The 21,303-nt window shown below is 41.0% G+C and overlaps 1 protein-coding gene across 1 annotated transcript in view; it reads left to right on the top strand.

The window, feature by feature from the left end:
• Nucleotides 1-929: 929 nt before the first annotated feature.
• Nucleotides 930-21,303, top strand: part of cntn3a.1 (contactin 3a, tandem duplicate 1) — a gene marked incomplete at its 5' end in the record, with an annotated part of 62,812 nt that continues 42,438 nt past the window's right edge. Inside the window, 4 exons of the mRNA XM_083676097.1 lie at nucleotides 930-984; nucleotides 8,661-8,793; nucleotides 11,943-12,118; nucleotides 17,561-17,656. Coding sequence (XP_083532223.1) covers nucleotides 930-984; nucleotides 8,661-8,793; nucleotides 11,943-12,118; nucleotides 17,561-17,656 — 460 coding nt within the window. The remainder of the gene's footprint in view (nucleotides 985-8,660; nucleotides 8,794-11,942; nucleotides 12,119-17,560; nucleotides 17,657-21,303) is intronic.

The following is a 21,303-nucleotide window of genomic DNA, read 5'->3' on the forward strand; positions in this document are numbered from 1 at the left end:
CGCAATGGCTCCAATTATTTCATTAGTTTATTTGTGACTTTTTTTGAGACAAAGGAGGGGTGAATTACATTTCAGTCCTTGAGAAAATCAATTGCCTTTATTTCCCCAGGGATGAAAATTGTCTCACCGTGTACAGTCATCTCTTTACAGAAATGTGTAATCCTTCCAGCCCAGAACTCAGGGTGCAGGGACAGTTGTTTAGGGCAAGGTACTACCTGCAGGAACTGTCTCACAAGTCTATCTTTTACTTTTGTTTTATCTCAGCACTTCAAGTAAGCTACACCCTCTCATATTTAATTTGAAGACGTTAAACATAAGTTGAAATTCCTTGGCATACCATTTAAATTCCTTGTTTGCTGAGAGAGGTCAATTACTGTGTGTGCATGAATCTACATTATCAAAACAGTTCATTTAAATATGAATTTACCTTGGACCATTTCAAATACTGCAAATCACCCATTCCCTGGTATGGGCAGCATGCAAACACACTGGGAGATGAGACAATCTCTAGACCTGGACAATGTAGAGAGCAAAAGCTTAACAAGTTTTGAAAACCGGTTTGACTTCAAGAAGGAACAGATATTCATCTTCCTCTTGTCCTTCTGTCTTGGAGTGGTTGCCTGGGGATCATGGACAATTACTGTCCCTGTGATATAAAACACTTGCACCGACCAGTATTCTGAATGTCTAATCGACCCCCCCCCCCTCTCTCTCTCTCTCTCCCACACACACACACACACACACACACACACACACACACACACACACACACACACACACACACACACACACTCCCTCTCACTCTCACTCTTCTTCCCACTCTCTCTTTTTTGCTCGGACGAAAGGCCAGAGAAGGTGCCGGAAAGGACAAAGCCAGAATTCTACACACCTGATTGGATATGAGCTCATATTGACCCAAGACCGCTAAAATGGAGTTGCTATGGAAACTGATGCTGCTGCTATCTTTCGTGGAGTGCCTTGCAGGTAAGCATCTTGTGATTTTTTTCCGTTTGCATGCCAACGCTATCTGTTGAAAGCTGTCATCATTATTCATTTTACATAAAGAGCTAAATATTTTAATATTTTAATGATCTTTGTAAATAGAGAAGTCATTGGAGTAATTGTGTTTTCGGACCAGTAATTTAAAAAGTTAGTTCAAAGTTTTTTTGTCCAAATGCCCAGCCATTGTCCTCCTCCCTCGATCTTCCAACCATGCTGTTCTCAAGGCAGCACTGTCACAGTCCCTTTTTTTTTTCATTCTTTCTGTGAATCCTGTTTAGGAAGAAACATCGAGGTCATAAGTCTCAAAGACAGTCTTACCTCGCACTTAAATGCGCAGTCATTCATTTATAGTGTGCCTCCATTGATACCCTAATTGAGGCAGCACTGGTAGTAGAAGAGTCCCACTATTGATCTTGTTTTAATGAGGCGGCTTAATTTCTCTCACTGACAAAATGTCAGGGTCAAACTCTATGCCCCCCTCATAGATGTCAGTGTTTAATGCCGACCAGAAGATGAATGGATGATTCAGACATTTCACTTGTTTAAAAGAGAGAGAGAATGTGCAGTATTTTCTTTCCCAGAGTTAACCCCTCACAACTGGGATATAAAATCAATTATGAGTAGGCCTATGTGCCCATATATAGAGCCCAATAGCAGTAGGGTGCATGGATATTTCTACATGGCAATTAGCACCACTTATTACTACAGTATATCCAGTACATCGGTGGTTGTCTAATGAGAAATCCTTGGGGGGCTGTGACTCACCATGGGATTAGTAATGCCACATTATGCCCTAGTTCAGGATTTAGAATATGCTTTACATACAAAAAAGCTAAAGGCTGAGTAAGGCAAAAACACTTCAGTGTTTGGTAATGTGCTTAAGATTTGATCCTGGGTCGGCGTGCCACAAGACTGTTAGTCAGTTGAACGAAAGCCTAGCCTATGCATTAGCATTAGGACGATGTCACTCATTACTCAAACCACCTCCGCTACATTGACAATTCGATTTCATTAATTAGTGGATTGAATATGATATTCAATGCGCTTGTTCAAAAGCATGTGTGTTTTGTTTCAAGGTGTACAGAATGACATGGTAGGATAACTGTAGGCTGTAAACTTGAGCTCTAGACTCGCTGTCCAGGCTTAGACTTATGACTGGGAACAAGTAAAGCTTTAGTATTCAGAGTGGGCTATGTCACGTGTGCTCTGTTTACGAGAGGAGGCACGGTACGAGAGAGAACAGATACTGTAGGTTACAAAGCCTTGGTATTCCGAGTGAGATGTGATAACCGTTTTAGTATTCAAGCACATGTGCCCTTTTGAATAGAGGGAACACAGCATGAGAGTGTGAGATACGGTAGGTATGGGCTACTGTAATGTAGCTTATCTATTTTGCTTTGGCTATGTTGTTACAGTACACAGGTTCTGTTGGAGAGAGTAGGGGGCAGTGGAAGACATACCTATAGTGAGTTCAGCTAGAGTTAACTAGCTCTCTCCCAGCAATCCCTCAGGGTCCAGAAAGCCCAAGGCAGTTGGGGGTGGGTGGGGGTTTGGGGGGGGAGGGGAGGGGAGGGGGGGGATATAGCATGGATGGATGCAGGGAGGGGATATAGCATGGATGGATGCAGAGAACTCTCACATTGTGGCTAGTACTGAAAAGGTCATGCATCTATAAAAACCTACATGGTTGGATTCACAAAGTGTCATGGTCGTCAGTCATAGTCTCGGAGACTACAGCACTTGTAATTTTCATCTTAACTCAACCCTGGTTCAACCATCATTCCCTGCCAGGATATTGACATAGCTCTCCCCCACTGACACAGTCCAACACAGTGTATTATTATATATTATACATTATTGTATTCCCCAATGATAGAATTGAGTCTACTGTATGTATAGTATGTAGCATTTATTTTCACATGGAGAAGTCAAGGAATCCTATTATCTAATTCATATCAGACCTGAGATGACTGCATTTAACCTTCCTGGTGTACAACAAATTCCATTGGTCCTCATGCAACTTTTATTCCCAAAAATGCACCAATTTATTTCCAATTATTTTCCCAAGCACAGGCAACAAATCCACGAAAACCATACTGTCCGCTGTTAAAGCACAAAATGAAATGAAATGAAATCCGCAAATAGTACAATCATGGGTCCTAGAAGTTTGTACGGTTGGACGTATACAGTGTAAAAGCATGATAAATGTTACTATTAGTGTAGACTGCAGCAGCTGTTAAATGACAAATAGCCCTCTAAGCAAAGTAGGGGAAGGAAAGGTAGTGATATTATGGCAATTAGATGACAAATGGCATTTTCTGCAGCAATATGTTTTTGAATGTATGTAGCCATTCAATGGAGCGACACTAAGGTACATTTAATCAATGTTATCAATATGATATTCAGTATTGACAGCATATTCCCTGTACTGCATATTATGCACTGCACAGTACAGTGTATTAGACATATTAACTTTGATTAAATTCAGTATGGTGTATGTATGTGTAAACGCATTGGTAAGCTACATTTCTTTTTTGTTCTAAGTTCAACTTAACAATTACCTATAAGCCTAACCCTAAGATATGAGGGTTAAAACAAAAACTCTACAATGGTGGCACACAGTATGAGATACTAAGATCAGATATTTGACCAGAGCTATAAGCTTACGCATAAACTGACCCTCTTGAAACATGGAGTAACATACAGTATCAGCTAAACTTAATATTATGATTTCAGTTTAATCATCGTGTAGGCCCCAGATTTTTGACCCAAATGCCTTCAGTTGCCAGACCAGCTTTGAATCGCTAATTCCGCCAACCAATCCCAACCGTCCTGCACCCTCAGAATAACATTTGGAGCCCCTCAATGAGAGACCTTAAGGGTGTATCTTATCTGTCTGGACAGAGAGGAAAGATGCTTTAAAAAGCAAGATTGGCTTTTTTATTTGATGCATAAAATCCCAAGCTGAAGCAAATGGATTGGGGACCTCACAAACGACCGATACCTCCCCCACAGTCGACTCCCCATGTGGCTGTTTATTCATGCTGAGGTAAGCTTGCTGAATTCATTTGCTGTCAGCCAGTATTGAATTTGAGATTAGTTTTTATTTCAGCCTCCAAAGCACCCTTTCGCTTTCCCCATTCGTGCTGATGCCGGGTGTCGTGTCGTTTTCGGTGCTCTGTTCTGCCACATATCATCATCTTGCAGCAGGTGAGAGATATGAGGGAGGCAGCTTTTTTCCAATAAGCCACTTTCATAATGTCCTCCGTCTCTGTCTCGGGGCATTGTGCAGTCAACTTTATGTTAACATTTGGAATCAGTACACATCCACAATAGAGAGATTTCTCTCAGACCATCTGTTTGTCTTCATATGCTCGTGGTGTGGCCTGTTAAAATCTGATTGCGTGGGCGTTAACACACAGCGCCCTGCTGAATCCAAGATGACTCCTTGTTCAGATCTAACTTCAGTCACTTACTGGAGACTTGTTGCGATTCATTTCTTAACTGCTTTGGAAACTCCTTAATACTGCAGTACCCTTATTCCTCAAAATCCCTCTTTAAAGTTATGCTTTTGCTTTGTATTTAAAGGTCCAGTACGTAACATTCAAGCTTTTTAAAAGCTTCCTAATGGTTGTAATGACTATGTTTAATTGGTAGTGGTCAGGGAATGAGATCCCTTGAAAGAAATATTTCATTTACAAATGCTGTTATTCGGAAATCCTACCTGACACTCGGTTTTCAAACATGCCAGGGGTGTTCTAGGGGAGTGGACTTTGATTTTCGCCTTTCTGTCTGCCTCTTCGAATCATGCTCTCATGCAGAAAAACAACAGCTAAAGTCCAACACTGCAAGTCCATTTCGATGGGTTATATTAGACCTATTATTAGGGAGGATGTTGTGTGAAACTTCAAATTGAATTTCGCTGCGCTGGCCAGAGGTGGCAGATTTCCAAAAGACTTACACCCTGCTCCTTTAAAGTTGAACAACACCAGATCACAGCAAGTTTTACTTTGTTTTCTTTTTTACCGCAAAGCAAGACTGACAATTATTCCACCCTCCCCTAATGCATGCTACATAAATTCCTGTTGGGCAACAGAGGAGTTTCACAGAGTTTGCATCACTTTGGACTAACCCCCCAGGCACGGCCCCCAGAGCTCAATCCCATCTCATTATCCTGCAGTTATTCTCCCTATTCTCTGTTCAGCACCATAGTACCTGTTAGGAACGAATATCAGTTACGCTGATTAATTTCACAATATATGAATAGAAATGTAGTTAACTTTGCACACTGCAAACCACTTTGGAATTGTTGAAGAACATGATATGCATCAAGGTTATGTGAGACTACTTTTCAGAGACGGTTCAGTGGGTTGTTGGAGCCCATCTGTGTTTTCGGTATGAGTCAAGTTAGTCATGCAATAAAGCATATGCATAGAACTTGTGTTAATTGATAACTTCCCACATATGAGTAGTAAGTGGGAGGTCATCCAAAGTAATGAAGCAGTGTGACAAGTTTCAGAACTGCTATCCTACGAGTAGGCCTGAGTTCTCAGTGGTTTTGAAGCTTTTATGGAGAATCCTTGTCTTGAGGCAACTTGTGTGCATCGATTAGCAAAGTCATTAATCAATGCGTTCAAGCACTACCTCCGCGCCGAAACGTCGATTTGTTACATGTTTACCGGGGGCCTACATGCTTGTGTATTGTGTTTGTGCTTGTTTTGGAGCTCTGTAAGAAGTGTGGGACATAGTTATCTAACAAAGACTATCATTAGGCTATCTTACATTTTGTGCCATTTCCACAAGGTTTATCCTTGAGGGGAGGAACAATCAGCACACAAGGTCCCTGTCAAACAGCTTCTCTCAGAGAGAGTTATTTTGAGTCCTGGGGATAAACCCGCACTCTCTCTTGAATACAGTATCTCCTCCCGATACAAATTACCTAGCGGTCCTACCTTTCTGCTGTTACAGAAATGCAAATTCATTCTCAGACAGGCAAATTTCTTTGTGAGGAAGTCATGTTTTTTCCAAGGAAATGTTGTCTGCCCCACGGGTCACTCTTGGTGACTTCCCAGCACAACATAGTTTTTTCTAATTAACCAAAAAAAGGATATAGAATATAGGTGGAAATCCATGGTCTTTGTTATGTCAGCGGAGGCCTACTAGGTTATAACATACTTATATTCAATAGTGGCCTTAATCTAGTGTTTTCTGCAAGGAAAGAAATGTAATAAGCAGCTCATTTTGTTGATGTGTACTCTAACAACTTTAGCTCCAGTTCAGTTAAGAGTTTATTTTTGAATGTGGAATTTCAGGAAACATAGCAGATAACAACCGTGGCACTCTCTTCTCATTTTTCTATAACTATGAAAAACATGCATTTTCCTCCACACTAACCCAATTTTGAGGGCAGAAATTAGTCAAAAGAGACCATACTTGCAATACTTGCAAAAATCATTTGCAGAAAGTAGCTACAAAGGGTTGGAAACCTGTTTGAAATGAGTGACACTTCAAACCAATAAAATATATACAGAAAATATAGAATTCAGTTTTTCCTTCAGGTTTTCTTTGATTTTCTTCAGTGTTGCAAGCTAGAATAGGCAAAAACTATCAGAAAACAGTCCTTCCCAGTCAGAAAAGACTATGCACATCACAACATCACAACAAGCAACCATTCTACGGGGTTCTTGTAAATGTAACATCCAAATTGTTGAAATTGCGAGCACATTCTTCCATCTCTCTGTCCAGTTCAACATGATTTTGAGGCATGTCTCGGCAAGACTAGGTGGTGATAAGCAGTGTGATGTTTTAAGAAAGAAAGAAAGTGTTAAGTATTTGAAGTGATATGGTCTATTTTTGACATCAGTGTCTTTCAAAGGACCATACTCAGTCTGCTCACCATGTAACATTATTATATTTGTTTATGTATTTTTACAGTTTTTGTATTGTGTACTGTGTGCACTGATACTGTATAGAACCCTAATAAGGAAAAAACATTGTGATTCAGCATGCTCTAGGTGGCGAGGAGAATCTTAAACTGAATCCTAAATTGGACTGGGAGCCAGTGGAGGTTTTGGAGGACTGGAGTGATGTGGTCTCTAGAGTGGGTTCTAGTGAGCAATCAGGCAGCTGAGTTCTGAACATGTTGGAGTCTGTTGGGGACTCTGTTGGCGGCCCCAAATACAACACTGTTGCAGTAGTCCAGTCCAGTAGTCTGGTAGTCTGGCTGTGTTGGTAACAAACACATGGATGAGGATCTCTGCATCACTGAAGGACAGGTGACAGATAACGCAGAGGTTATGCACCTGGCTTAATATGGAGACAGTGAAGCCATCACTGTTGAGGGTGAAATATTGGCTAGAGTGGGAGAGGGACTTTGTACCAACAAGTATGATTACTGATTTGTTGTAGTTCAGTTTAAGGAAGTTGCATTCCATCCAGGACTTGATGTCAGCAAGACAGTTAGCAAGGGTGGAGTGAGTGGCTGGATTATAGTTTTGGATTATAGTTTGAGGTACAACTGAGTGTCGTCGGCATAGCAATGGAACTGGAGACGACACAATGGAACAGGTGATGGATAATCTGTCTGAGAGGGAGCACATACAGGATGAAGAGGAGAGGACCAAGCACCAAACCTTGAGGCACTCCTTTGGTGAGAGTGGCTGTGTTGGACTTGCAGTTGTTGACGAAGATATAGTGACTTCTGTCAGAGAGGTAAGAGGTGAACCAGTTCAGAGCAGTACTGGTAATGCCGAGGCAGGACTCAAGGCGAGTGGAGAGGATTGAGTGGTCAATGGTGTCAAAAGAGGCACTGAAGTCAAGGAGAATGAGGATGCTGAGGGATCCGGCGTCACCGGAGAATAGTAGATCATTAGTGACTTTTAGGAATGCTGTTTCAGTACTGTGTTTGGATCTGAAGCCAGACTAAAATGGCTTGTAGAGGTTGTTGGAGTTCAGGTAGATTTTCCTCTGGGAGGCAACAACTCGTTCCAATATTTTGGACAGGAAAGGGAGGTTTGAGAGGGGTCTATAGTTGTTGAGGTTGTCCAGGTCCTATCCAGGCTTTTTAAGTATGGGGTGACAGACAACAGAAACAACCAGAGATTTAGGCCCAGGTAGCTTGATGGCAAGGCATTCAAAAGATAGGGGAGCCTGAATAGATACAAGTTTTTATGTCCTGATGATTGAAAATGGCAATTTCACCATTTTATCTATGGAGGCATTGGGAGTTGTCTCATTCAGGGAAAAATATTCATATGGTTTGTGCCAGGTTTCGGTCAGAGAGAGCAAATCAAGATTGTTGTCCATAATGAACTCACTGAGGATGGGACCTTGTGAATGGATCTCTCTTGCAAGTTGCAGCACAATAATGATGATATATTGTATAACACAGTAGAGGATAAACCAAAATATTACAAAATCGATATATTACAAAAGCTGTTTTGGCTTAGATAGGGCCTCATACTACCCTCTACATATTTCTACTGTATGAACTGAAGTGGGATAGAACAATTGAAATCTTCTCTTTATGACCAGTCACAGGAGAAGAAGTAATGGGCTGAACAATGTGTACAGAGCATAAAACCCTGGGCTTGAGTGTCTGGTAGGACTTGAAGCCTAGTCTGTCAAAGGTAATGTATTTGTGTTGGTCCTCCTTGCAGGAAGCAGTGTCCTGCTGAGGCCTGTGTTCACCAAACAACCTGGCAGCGTGGTGTTTCCCCTCCAGCCCACTGAGACCAGGAGAGAGGTGGTGTTCAGCTGCGAGGCCCAGGGACATCCTCCGCCCTTCTACAGGTAACATCTGTCAGGGGTTTTCTTCAAGTTTGTTTTTGTTCAGGTACAATATTGCCTCCAAGGAGACTACAACATTTACAATGCAAATCAAGCGAAGCTGGGAAGTCAAGTATGCATAAATGGATTATGGGTGCTACAGCGACCTGCCTCATCTAGATAGCCTGATGGTAGGGGAAACATAGCACCCCTATCCCCTAATGCAGGGGAGCACAAATCAAGTCATCAATGGCCTCAGTGTTTTCTGGTCCCTGTCCTCACCTGCCCTCCACATATATAGGCATGGGACAACTTGTTGGAGAATCAATGGCAAAACAAGCACACATTCAGTCTGCAGGCTCTAAAGGACTAGAGATGCGGACGTTGCTGCTCACTGTCTACGGCATTTAGCTTCACTGTCAATCACAGTAACTTCATAATGACTTAATTACACCATTGTCCTGAATAGTTAGGCCTCACTGTTCTGTATGTTTGCTTTGATCATCTATACTGTAGAATTCAGTTGGAGATCAGTTGGATTGTTATTTTATTGCAACAACATCAGCCAGCTACAATGGAACCTAAAGTGTTCACCAAACAAACACCTGCCTGCATATTTGTACATTGGGAGACATGTGAGAAACTATGCAAGGACCAGAGTCACGGTGTCACATCTACCGCTATAGCCAAAAGCAACACTTTTTCACAACAGGGTATCATACTTACCAGCACTTGATTGAAAGTAACCATCCTCTGTTTCCTGTTGTCAGTCACTTGGATCTCTGCCCCTCTGTCTGAGTTGTCCCCTGTGCCTTGTCCTGTGAATGGATCTCTGCCTAGCTCATCAGCAGCTAAAGTGATGACAAATGAAAACAGATGACAAACGATGATTTGCTTTAAAGCGCTTCAGTTGTATCAGCTATTAATTTACAATCTATCAAACTACGACGATGCTGCTGTACTCCTGTCACTGTAATTAAATGCAAATTGCAAAGCCAAGCATTTAATGTGTAATAGGTTGAAACGATCCTTCATAACATCACCGCGTTCCGCTGTTAATGTAGCTTGAAGATCCTTGGTGTTATGCTTAATGGGCACAAATTGAAATGAATGTATAAGATCTTATCTCATAGACTGGTTAGAATACTCATAAAGCAATCAGGTCCTATAATGTAGTCTCGAAAGCCTACAAGCATTCAGTACCATGGAAGTTTTTTGTCTTTTAACTCTAACTTGTTAAGAAGAATTATTTTAATTAATTAAATACTGTTAGTGCCAGACAGTCAGTGTGTAGAATGCTTCCCCTCACACACATACAGTACCACACTAGATTCACACTATGAAATAGATTATTGGCCAATATGACACGTTTCAGCCATTATTTGTCAATACGAATATCAAGGCAGATATATTGTACATACCCATTAGTTACAGTGGGTATGTGTTCAAGGCACCCTCACACACTATATTAAGTAAACTTAAATTGGTTTAGAAAGATTAAGGGTCCATGGAAGGTTGAGTCAGCCTGCACCATACATCGAGTGGGTCCTCCGAGTTAAGAGTAGGCAGCTCTATTTCAGGGCCACCAAGGACAAATTAATTTATCTTAGACTACCCTATGACCGCCACCACTGAAAGCCCCTTCAGAGTTGTCACCATGCCCCCCTTGATTTGTCTCATCTGAAGCTCACGGACCCATTCCAGCTGCAACACCAAATCACTAAATCAATCTAATCAGTCAATTGCCGTTGAGCACTGCTTCACTGAATACGCTCCCCTCTCTCTCTCTCTGTCTCTCTCTGTCTCTCTCTGTCTCTCTCTGTCTCTCTCTGTCTCTCTCTCTATCTATCTCTCTCACTCACTCTCTGGAGGAATAAGGACAGAGATGGAAACCTCAGGCTTACTTTACTCAAGGAGTTGTGAAATAACAATCATCACTAATATTCAATCTAATTGTGCCTTATTCTGTCTCTGGAAAAGCTATTTCTGAAGAGGCTTCTTACACAAGGTTGGCTTCTCTTGTTAGGCTTTGTTTGCTCTCCTTTCTTGTCTCTTTGGTTCTCTTTGACATTGAACTGATGATGAAACTACACTTTCTACAAAATCCCTAAGAAATGTCCTAAAATTTAGATTTTTTTTTATGAGAAGGTTATTAGTTAGTATTTGGGTGCTGTCAAACTGTTTTTGAATAGCTTCAGTGAATACATTTTTACAGTCAACATCTAGAAGAACAATCTGTAAGGATTAGCAAACATCTGCTGAAACGCCCATTATTGCAGATGGCTGGATGCTGCATTTCTGTGCTCTGTGTCCCATGTCTTCGATTGCATGACCTTTAATCGAAAACTGTTATCATATGTCATACATGTACTGTGGTTATCTAGTTTGACCAGACATGGCGGTCACCCTCCTGTCTGATAATCACTATGATTGAGGGAGGCTTACAAGTCTTGGTACAGAGCCTCCCATATGGGATGATGATTTGAGTGCTGTGATGGGAGCTTGCCTTTAGGGTCTTGCTGGATTGCTCCATGAAGGAGAAAAAAAAGAAAAACAACCACAGTATAGCCATTGATTTTGTCTCATCCCATGTTTAAAATTAGCCTCGCTGTGAAAGGAGATGAATGAATTATCATTACAAATGATTAATACCTCTCACTGATTACCTCCCACACCAATTATATTCTGTGTTGTTTGCAGCAATGCACATAAAGGCTGTGTCATTTGTTTTCATTTATTTGTTACAATGAGGGTGTCTGGTCTCTGGATTTTCTTTGCAGTTTGATCCTGATAAAAGCATGTGATTATGCTGTCTGACGGTATTTATCACATGCAATAATGAACCAGAGCTGGGCAACCTTCAATGGGAACATGACAGTTGGTCTAATGGCCATGTCTTTGACACCAGTCTAATATTGAATTATGATTTACAAAATACATTTTTTAGGAGCATTTAGTATAGGAGGGTAGAATATAAATGAAGACTTTCAATACACTATATATCCATTTGCAAAAGTTTTGGTCATGTTACATTTATCATCAACAATCGAAATAATCAAGATTGATTGAATACTTCAAGAATATTCATTTTATATAAGCAAATAAGATATTTTAAGCATCGACAGTATTTGTTGACTTTCACAACTCAACGGTGTGATGCTCTTGATTTACAGGTGGAAGCTGAATAATTCCTTCATCGTACCCAGGCCGGGGTCACGCTACGCTCTCACCGGGGGCAACCTTCGCATCAGCCATCTCAACAAAGAGGAGGATGTTGGGATCTATCAATGTCTGGCCTCCAACTCTTTTGGCACCGTCGTCAGCAGAGAAGCCAGTCTACATATTGCTTGTGAGTTGTCCTCCTTTGTAATCAAGGCATTAACAAAATTGGATCATTATAAAAATGTATTCTGATATTGACCTCCATAAGCGAAAGTCTCCAATTTTGACAGAACTCAGGCAGTAGGCTGATACTTTACAGTTGTAGAACAAATTAGCATGCAATGTTTACAGCATGTCACGCCCATGTTTATCCTTTAACCCGGCTTAAGCAGCAACTGGGGTTGTTAACACTGTATGGTGGTGCTGCTGCAGCTCTATCTCAGAGCAGAGGCCCATGACGAAGACGGTGTGATTGTGTCTGCGGCCTTGAGAGAGGCAGTTCAAATGATGGTTGGTTTACGGCCTTCATCTATCATGTTTTATAAGACTTGAGTCTTAGGCATCTCTGATGGCAAGGTGAACTCAGGGCCTCCTCTTTTGACAGCCAGCCTATCTAAAATGACAGCACAGACATCCGTGAACAGATGGTGCGTCCAGATTGAATTCTGACGTCTGTTTTCCTGTTGCAGACCCAGGGATGATCCTTGTGGTGTGAGCACCCTGGGTTCTCATCTGGCTCCTGCTGGACTCGTCTGTGTCAATCGCCCGCTCAAAGCAGTATATCATCTGCGTAAAGCGTTACACCCCTGTCACTAGTCACCACAAGGCAGTGTATTATATTCATATTTCCTATCAATTTTCGAGGTCTGACCCATACTGTCTGTCATTGGTCTCATCCATTGCCTGGGCCTAACCTGGAACCTGTGGCTTTTGTCATCTGACGAGAACAAGTATCAGTGGTGATGTGTCATCCATCTTATTTATTGCTCTTGGTATAACTTAATTAACCGTGCTGAATGATTGAATGGTCCCAGGTCAGGGGAATAATTCATTGAGGAGCAGCCGGTTATGAAAGTATATCGTGCCATTTGTAAAAGACTCAGACCTGAACAGACTGGCTTGCTCTTCGCAATTGAATGGGAGTTTCCCCTCTCTTAGTGCCCATATAGCTTAGATACCAAGATGACTGAGAATAACGGTATGCTGAATTTGATGATTGGGAAAACACATTCTGTCCACGAAGGGCTTCAATGATATTTACAAACATAGCTATTGCCACATAATGCCAATCGGCCATGAAGATCATTCGAATGATACTAAATTCTTATCATTTGTACACACAAAGCATCTTGTGGCTGCCGAAGTTTTTTTACGTCTTTGCTTCAATACTTCAAAATGATGTTTCCTTTTTTGTCTGACATGATATCTATTAATTGTATTATATAAGCATTCATTGATGTAACTTGAAATCGCATGAACACCAAGGCTTGAATGATAGCATGTTGCATGTTTTATCCAGCACCAGTCTGTAGACTGAATGATGTACAGTAGGAAGAGTATCTTTCACCATCTAATATGGGGCTTATAAACGTTGGAACCTTGAAAGATTGATGATTCCACTGACAATACAAAGCCAGTGGAATGTTTTAAAGCCTCCACTCGTCTGTTGGAATAATCTCGTTGGTCGCAGGGCCGGATTGAGTTCTCTAATCTCTCTGGGATTTGTATAATTGAAAGGCTCTCCCTGTAGCAACATTACACCACAGATTGTAACCGTCGTATTACAGGAATATCGTTTTAATGCAAATCCATTAGAAGACGCATGCTGCGCGCCAGATGCAATGCTGTTTTCAGAATCACTAAGGGTTTAGCTCTGTGTTAAATGAAGGGTGAAATAACTGTATTTATGAACATGATGCAATTCTCTTGTATCTCGGCTGCTTACGATTTCATATCTCTTCTCCAATTCAGTCTCATAATTGCACATAATTTCCATATTTTTTCAACTGCCTGTCTGACAAAACAGCCTTATCTCTGTTATTACCTCACAAGTATACTATTTCTACCTCTTGTTTTTAAGTAACAGCTCTCATTTGTGTTAACTCTCTTTTCTTTATTTACTGCTTTTTGCCTCAGATGAAAATATTATTCCTTATTGAGTTTAGCATCTAGGCAGGAAAATAACAACTCTTTTAGTCTGTGAGTGCTAGACCTGCATTTTTACTAGTACTGTATAGTTATGTGGAAGCAATTGAAATTGTAAAGAGTTTCTCACTGAATGTTTCTTGATGTCACTTGTAGACATCTTTCATACTTATTTCAAGATGTCACACACACGCACACACACACACACACACACACACACACACCGCACGCATGCAAGCACGCACGCACACACACTCTCTCTCTCTCTCTCTCTCTCTCTCTCTCTCTGAGTGCTCAATTGCAATTGCTTTCTTGTTTTTCTTGATTAGCAGAATTTAAAAGCCCATGCCAGACAGTTTTGCTTCCTGGCAGAGTGGTACAATTACGGTAGTCATTCACGGAGCTATTTGTGAAAGTAACGCCAGATATACAGTAGCTATGAGCAATTCTCAATAAAATGTGTTGAAAGGTTGTTTGACTCAGTCACAAAAAAGCTGGTGAAAATCTTCTCTCATTCATTTCAATGGACCACATTGTAATAGCTAGCCTATAATGCTAATTCACATCCAATTTGATGGATCTGAAAGCACTAAAAATAGTCTGAACCCTGCCATCCAAAAGCATGCATAGGTGCATATCCATGATAGGCTTCATAAGATGATCCACGTGTTGCAGAACAGCTTGCTTTGTCAGGCATTGTTGGCTTTAGTGTGTTTCTAGCTCATTTACACATTGCCATGCACTATGAGAATATTGATAAATGTTTCCCCACTTCAAATGTAATAATGAACTGTAACTCACAAGGCAGGTTAAGGATGTTGGCAGACCCTACAATATAAGGAATAACTTGCGTTGTATGCTCCCAGTTTCAGAGGGAGATTGTTATTGAACACCTTCAATCCGTATATCTTTGGCAGTGTAATTGGTGACTTTCAGAGCCACCTAATCATGTATCTTAAATGCTGAATACCAATGCCCTACAACATATATTTCTTCTATTGTTGGTAAAAAAAAAAAAAAAGTTTCTTTCCAGGTTAAAGGGACACTAAAACATTTGAGAATTAACCAAAGTCAATCCTTATAAACCAAATTATCCCATAACTTTGAAGTCATCCATTACGGTACCTGATCTCCTTGTTCTCTTCATGAAGCAGTGATCTCTGTAATCTCCCATTTAAATGGCTTCATCAAACAGAACTAATCACACATGGTATGTTGGTGTTAGCACAGATCTACTCTACTGTATGTGTTTCTTACAGATTTCCTCAAAGGCGGGTTACACTCACAGAGGTCCCTGAAGCAACATCTAGGATGTTGGAATGAATTCCCAATATTATATTGAGTTCTCAAGTGAATCAATTACATTTTCCCATATTCTTCAGTAGCCTCTTAGAAATGTACAAGTGCCACCAACAGCAGAACAGGCAGGAATGTGGGATTGTTGTCAGTGTTTTCTCCTCCAGCAGGTTGTCAACAAGTAGTCGGACTCCATACAAATGATGTTTCAATCTCAGAGCCATTTAATTGTTGCTAGGCCATGTGCAATGAGGAAAGCAATGAATGAAACACAGAAAGTGATAACAATACATAGTTCCAATTAAAACCACTCAAGTGTGACTTATACTTGAGAAATTGCTTTGTGCTTGCGAGAGGTGTTTAGGATTGTACAGCGCTGTAAGTACGTGGAGAAAGAATGATTTGTCCCCCAAAGTTGTGCAAAGCTGCCTGATAATATTGCCATTTAACCCAATGTGTAGATGCTCAATATATAGGATATAATAACCGTATATTAACATGAGGGTCCGACAGATTGAATTGGATCAATCCATGATTAATGATTATGAAAAAGCAATAATAAAAACAACACATCATAGGAATAATGTTAACACTTTACATTATAGGTCGGAATAAGTGGGGAATAACTAATGGTAATTACCTGTTATTAACTGTAGTTATAACTACAAGGTAAAATATTTTTGCATGAAAGATGCTTAAACAGTGAAGGTAAGTACTATGATATAAGCTGAAAAATGCTTTATTAGCTGTTTTCATTTTGTTCTAGCCTTGTACCCCATCCTAATCTCACAACTAAGACCATGGTTAGTCAGTGGTAATATGTAGGCTTCCTACAGTAGTATCGGTATGCATGCATCCACTGAATGTAACACAGTAATAAGCTACCCAATGGGTCTGATACATTATGTTTTTATGGATGATTTGCATGCAGTTAATGTAAAGGTACTCTGCCCTTCACTAGGTGGCTGCTTCTTGTCGGGGCTCATGTACAATTGTTTCTTTCAATAGAAAAAGAGCCAACTCACTGAACAACCGTGATACAACCGTGATACAACCGTGATACAACCGTGATACAACCGTGATAATTAAAGTGCTGTTTAACTTTAGTTTGATGGTCACCAAGGGCCATTTTCAAAGTTAAAAGTTACAGGGTATTGCTATGTTAAGTACAGATACTGTAGCTGTGTTACTTTTTTTGTGAAATACTTTTGAAGTTAGTTAGCAATATGCAAACATTAGCCTGAGTTAAAAATAGCTTACTCTAACGCTGTGTAGCTCCAGCCATTTAACCATAAACATTTGGATTGTAAGGTCACAAACCTGTATTGAATATCATGTATCATGCAATATTTGTAGCTAATGTCTTACTATTGTTGTGAATGAAATATTGTGGTGAATTGGAAATATGATTTAGTCCAATAGAAGATCCAACTCCAACATGTGTGATATGAATGTTTTGAAGGTGTTGCCTCCAGTCACTCTCCAGCCACAAACGATTACACTATCAAGCAACATTACATACTGGACAACTTATAATGTCAACGTCTCAATGTGTAAATAAGGGAACATTAAAATGTACATTAACTGTATGGAGTCATCCATAAACCCTTCAACATTTCTGGTACCATATCAATAGTAACTACCATCTCTGTTTCTTGGTTATAAATCAAATTGCATTTGTGCTCATCCGTTTCAATGATACAAGAACAATGTAGAAACGGTATAACAATAAAATGGAAACAGGCATCTTTCACGCAAAATAATTGAGTGTAAACTACAGTCTGCCTTACCTTCATTGTCTTTCTTGTTACTGATAACTATTCATAATTACTGGTAATTACTATGGTTCTATTACCCACTTATTCAACGCTGTAATGTAAGTGCTACCGGAATAATAGGACAAAATTATAGAAAATAAATGGAATAAAAAAATAAAATAGAATACATTTTATTAAAAGCAAGGCCAAAACAAAGTCTTCAATTGCTTTTTAAAAGAGCCAAAAGGTTTTTCAATAGAAGAATTGTTCAAAAGGATGTTTCTGAGTAACAACCAACACATTTGCTATACAGTACCTCCCACGCAGCACGTAGTCCGCGTATACTGTAGACCTACGCTGTACAACTACAGCTATAGCATCTATAGAATACTGCTTGATTTTTACTGTTTTCCTCTGTGTTTTGGAAACAGACTTGGAGAACTTCAAGATGCAGAGGCGAAGTCCTGTGAGGGTCCGTGAGGGCCAAGGAGTGGTTTTGCTATGTGGCCCACCACCCCATTCTGGAGGTAAGGCTTCTTGACTAAACCCCCCCTGAGTGGGAAAGGGCCTACACAAGACTAGTCACTTCTATTCTATTCTATTCACTTCTATTGTCTCATATGCATGTACATGGGTACAGTACAATTTCTGATACTGTATGAAGAGCATGCCAGGGCTGTCTGGCCTTTACACTAAGCTCTTAGAACTAGAAATGTAATAACTTTTATTTTTCTTAATCGAGCTTTGTTGGTGGTGTCAGGCACACACAGGCAATATTAATCAGGCACATACAAGCAGATACAAATCACATCACAGTACGTTACACTTCCAAAATACATAGTTAAAAGTCACACATTTACAGCAACCCACTACAATGAAGTGCATTTATGAGTTCATAAATAGGGCTTGAGGGGGGTATCAAGTGTGTGTGTCTGTGTGTGTGTGTGTGTGTGTGTGTGTGTGTGTGTGTGTGTGTGTGTGTGTGTGCGTGTGTGTGTGTGTGCAGAGGGGGGGCTACATTTTTGCTTGCTCTCTGCAACTAACTTTACTTAAAAGAGCATTTATTTGTGTTCTCCTACCAACATACACACACACATGGAAACATTCAATGCGAAGATCATTTGTTTTTATTATAGTATGCATAAAGAGATCACTGCCAGGAAAATGTATCTGGAAAAAAAGAGTGGACAATTAGTCGGATTCATGGAATTCTGTTTGTCCATTTTCAGCTGGTTTCCCTGCATGTCTGAAGTCCACTCTTACCTGGATTTCTTCAGCTGTTAACCCACGATGGGCTTCAGGGCCTTAGCTAAGACCCTTTTCCAGCCAGCAACATTAACATCTGAGAGAGATAGATAGAAAGAGAGAGAGAGAGAGAGAGAGATGGAGGAAAAAAGTGATTGTTCATATTAATTCTAGTCAATGATCTTGTCTACCAATTCATGAATGAGATCAAACTGCTATCAACCGACCATAGTCCTCTCCTACCTTGGCTATGTGCCGGCTGGTTGAACCAATCCCTGCTCCGCTGGCCAGTCTGGACACCAACGTTCTTTTCCTCCTTCCCCTGTTTTTCTCTCTTCTTTTCGTTTTGCTTTCTTGAATATCTGTCCACTTTTGATCACACTTGTCTGTCTCCCAATGGTTTCTTTTTGTTTCCTCATCCCCCTCTTTCTCATGATCCATTTGCTGTATTCCCACACTCACGCTATCCTCACTCTCTGTGCATTCTTCCGGCTTATTCTTGTCTTTCCTTTTCTCAGTGTTGTTTCTCTCAACATTTTGGTTTGTTTTGACACTTGATTTTTCTCCATTCTCACCATAGTCAGTCTGTGACCGCTTCTTCTCACGCTCCAAGTATTCCTCCTCCTCCTCCTCCTTAGCTATGTTTTTCCCCTCCTTCTCTACCTCCTCCTCTTTTCTCTCCTCCAATTGTCTCTTTCTCGTCTCACGCTTTCTTTCCACACCTCTCACGATCCTCTCCTCCCATGTTTTGTTTTCATCTTCCTCTGTCTTTCTTTGGTTCTCCTCCTCCTGCATGACATCCTCCTCAAACGTTCTCCCACTTCTTCTGTCATCCTCCTGCAGTCTCTCCTCCTCCTGCATGACATCCTCCTCAAACGTTCTCCCACTTCTTCTGTCATCCTCCTGCAGTCTCTCCTCCTCGAACACACTCTTGCTCTTACGCTCCTTTTCCTTTCCATCCTCTCTTTTTTTCGCCACGTCTTTCATACATTCAATGTCTGTCTTTATCTCCTCGACCGCTGTCCTCACCTGTTGCCGTTTCTTCTCCTCCAAGCTTGCCCTCACCTCCTCTTTTCTTTTTGTCTTCTTCTCCTCTCCCTTCTTTTCCAGATATTTTAATTTCTCCAATTCAATCTTTCTCTGTATGTATTCTTGCTTTCTTTTCTGTAGCTCTCTCTTTTTTCTTTCCATAGCTTCGCTCTTAGTTTTTTGTGCCTTAAACATTTCAAGGTACACTCCTTCCTTCTTTTCCTCTCTCCTTTCATCCCTCCCTCCCTCCTGCAGACTGTGTTGCTTACTTTGCATATTTTCTGCCTCCTTCTCTCTCCTTTTACCCTTCACTCGTTCCTCTACCTCCCTCCACAGCTCCTTCTTCAGGCCTTCTTTCTCCTCCCTGCTCCAGTCTCTCCATCCCTCCACACTCATCCGTCCCAATCCCTCCATCTCGTACATCTTTCTCTGCTTCCGGATCATCATCAGTTTCACGATCCTCTTCTTCTCGTCCTTCAGCTCTCTCTCTCCATCGCTCACGCTTCTCTCCTCCATCATCAACTCCTCTTTCTCCCTCTCCCATTTCTCCTCGCACTCCATCCTCTCCTCCTCCTCCTCCTTCCTCATTCTGTCTCTTCTCTTCCTCTCCTCAATCTCTTTCTCCTCTGTCTCCCTCTCTGGGAGCTCCTCGTCCAGCCTCTCGTACCCCTCCTCCTCTCTTCCTCTCTCTCTATCCCTCCTTATGTGTTTTACGAAGCGCTGGATCTTGAGTGGCACTTTCCTCGTGAACAGTCTGCGTATTTTCACCATCCTCCTCTTCTTCTGCTCTAGCAGGTCTACCTCGTCACCAAAACACCAGTCGCCCTGGCTGTCATTCCTCCACTCCTCCATAGTGACTGTTAGTGGTGAGACAGAGGTTGTTTGAGTGTAAGTTAAGCCTGTGTGTTGCTGCTGCTACAGGAACACTATAGCAACAAGGCATAACACACTTACAGCATAAATGTTCAATTGGATGATACGATAAGCAGACAAGTGAATGTACATATGATCCAAAAAGTTATCAAACTCCTGCTACATGTGTCATTTAAAAAAAAACATCAGAAGATATGTAACTCACATAAGCGTCGCTATAGCAACTGCTAAACCCCACTCAAACCTTCTAGAATACCATTGACAACCCTGTGACATCAGGTCCTGTGACATCATGCACTATGACATCACGCAGTTTTGTAGTAGTGACGTGGTTGCCAAGCCAACGGACACTGTATTACAGTGGTTGCCATGTCAACCATACAGTATTTCAAAAGTACTGTACCGTACATCTCCTAACCATGGCACCCATGCTAGTTGCCTAACATCATTGTTTAAGCCATCCTACTGTACACAAGCAAGTATCCAAACTCAACCATCCATGACCAACTTACCTATGTAGGTGAAAGTTGAGGATTCCTCAATCAGTGTGGAAGATTCTTGACTGTAGCTTATGCTTTCTGATAGTAGAGGTCTTTGATAACCTGAAATCATAATTCAAACTAATAAGCCATTTCCTTAGGCTACATTTCATTGTCCCATGAGATATTAGTTTGAACTCAATAAATTGTTTAGAAATATATACATACAGTCTGTCTACAGTCCTATAGGATGGACAATATGAGAGAGATGCTTACCAGTGTGCTGTCTTTCTGCAACTACCGGTCTCCCAGAATGTTCACCCACTAGGACTCTTTCCCCTAGGCAACCCCTTTATGACACCATCCATTATGACATCACGCCTAGTAACAGTATCTATCTATCTATCTATCTATCTATCTATCTATCTATCTATCTATATCTATTTATATGGTTTTGACTAACTATACCACTCAGTAGTCAGATGGTCGCCAAGCCAACGCCCACTGTATTACAGTGGTTGCCATGCCAGCCATACAGTATTCACAGC

Source organism: Argentina silus, assembly GCF_951799395.1.
Source record: "Argentina silus genome assembly, chromosome: 8".
Lineage (NCBI taxonomy): Eukaryota > Metazoa > Chordata > Actinopteri > Argentiniformes > Argentinidae > Argentina > Argentina silus.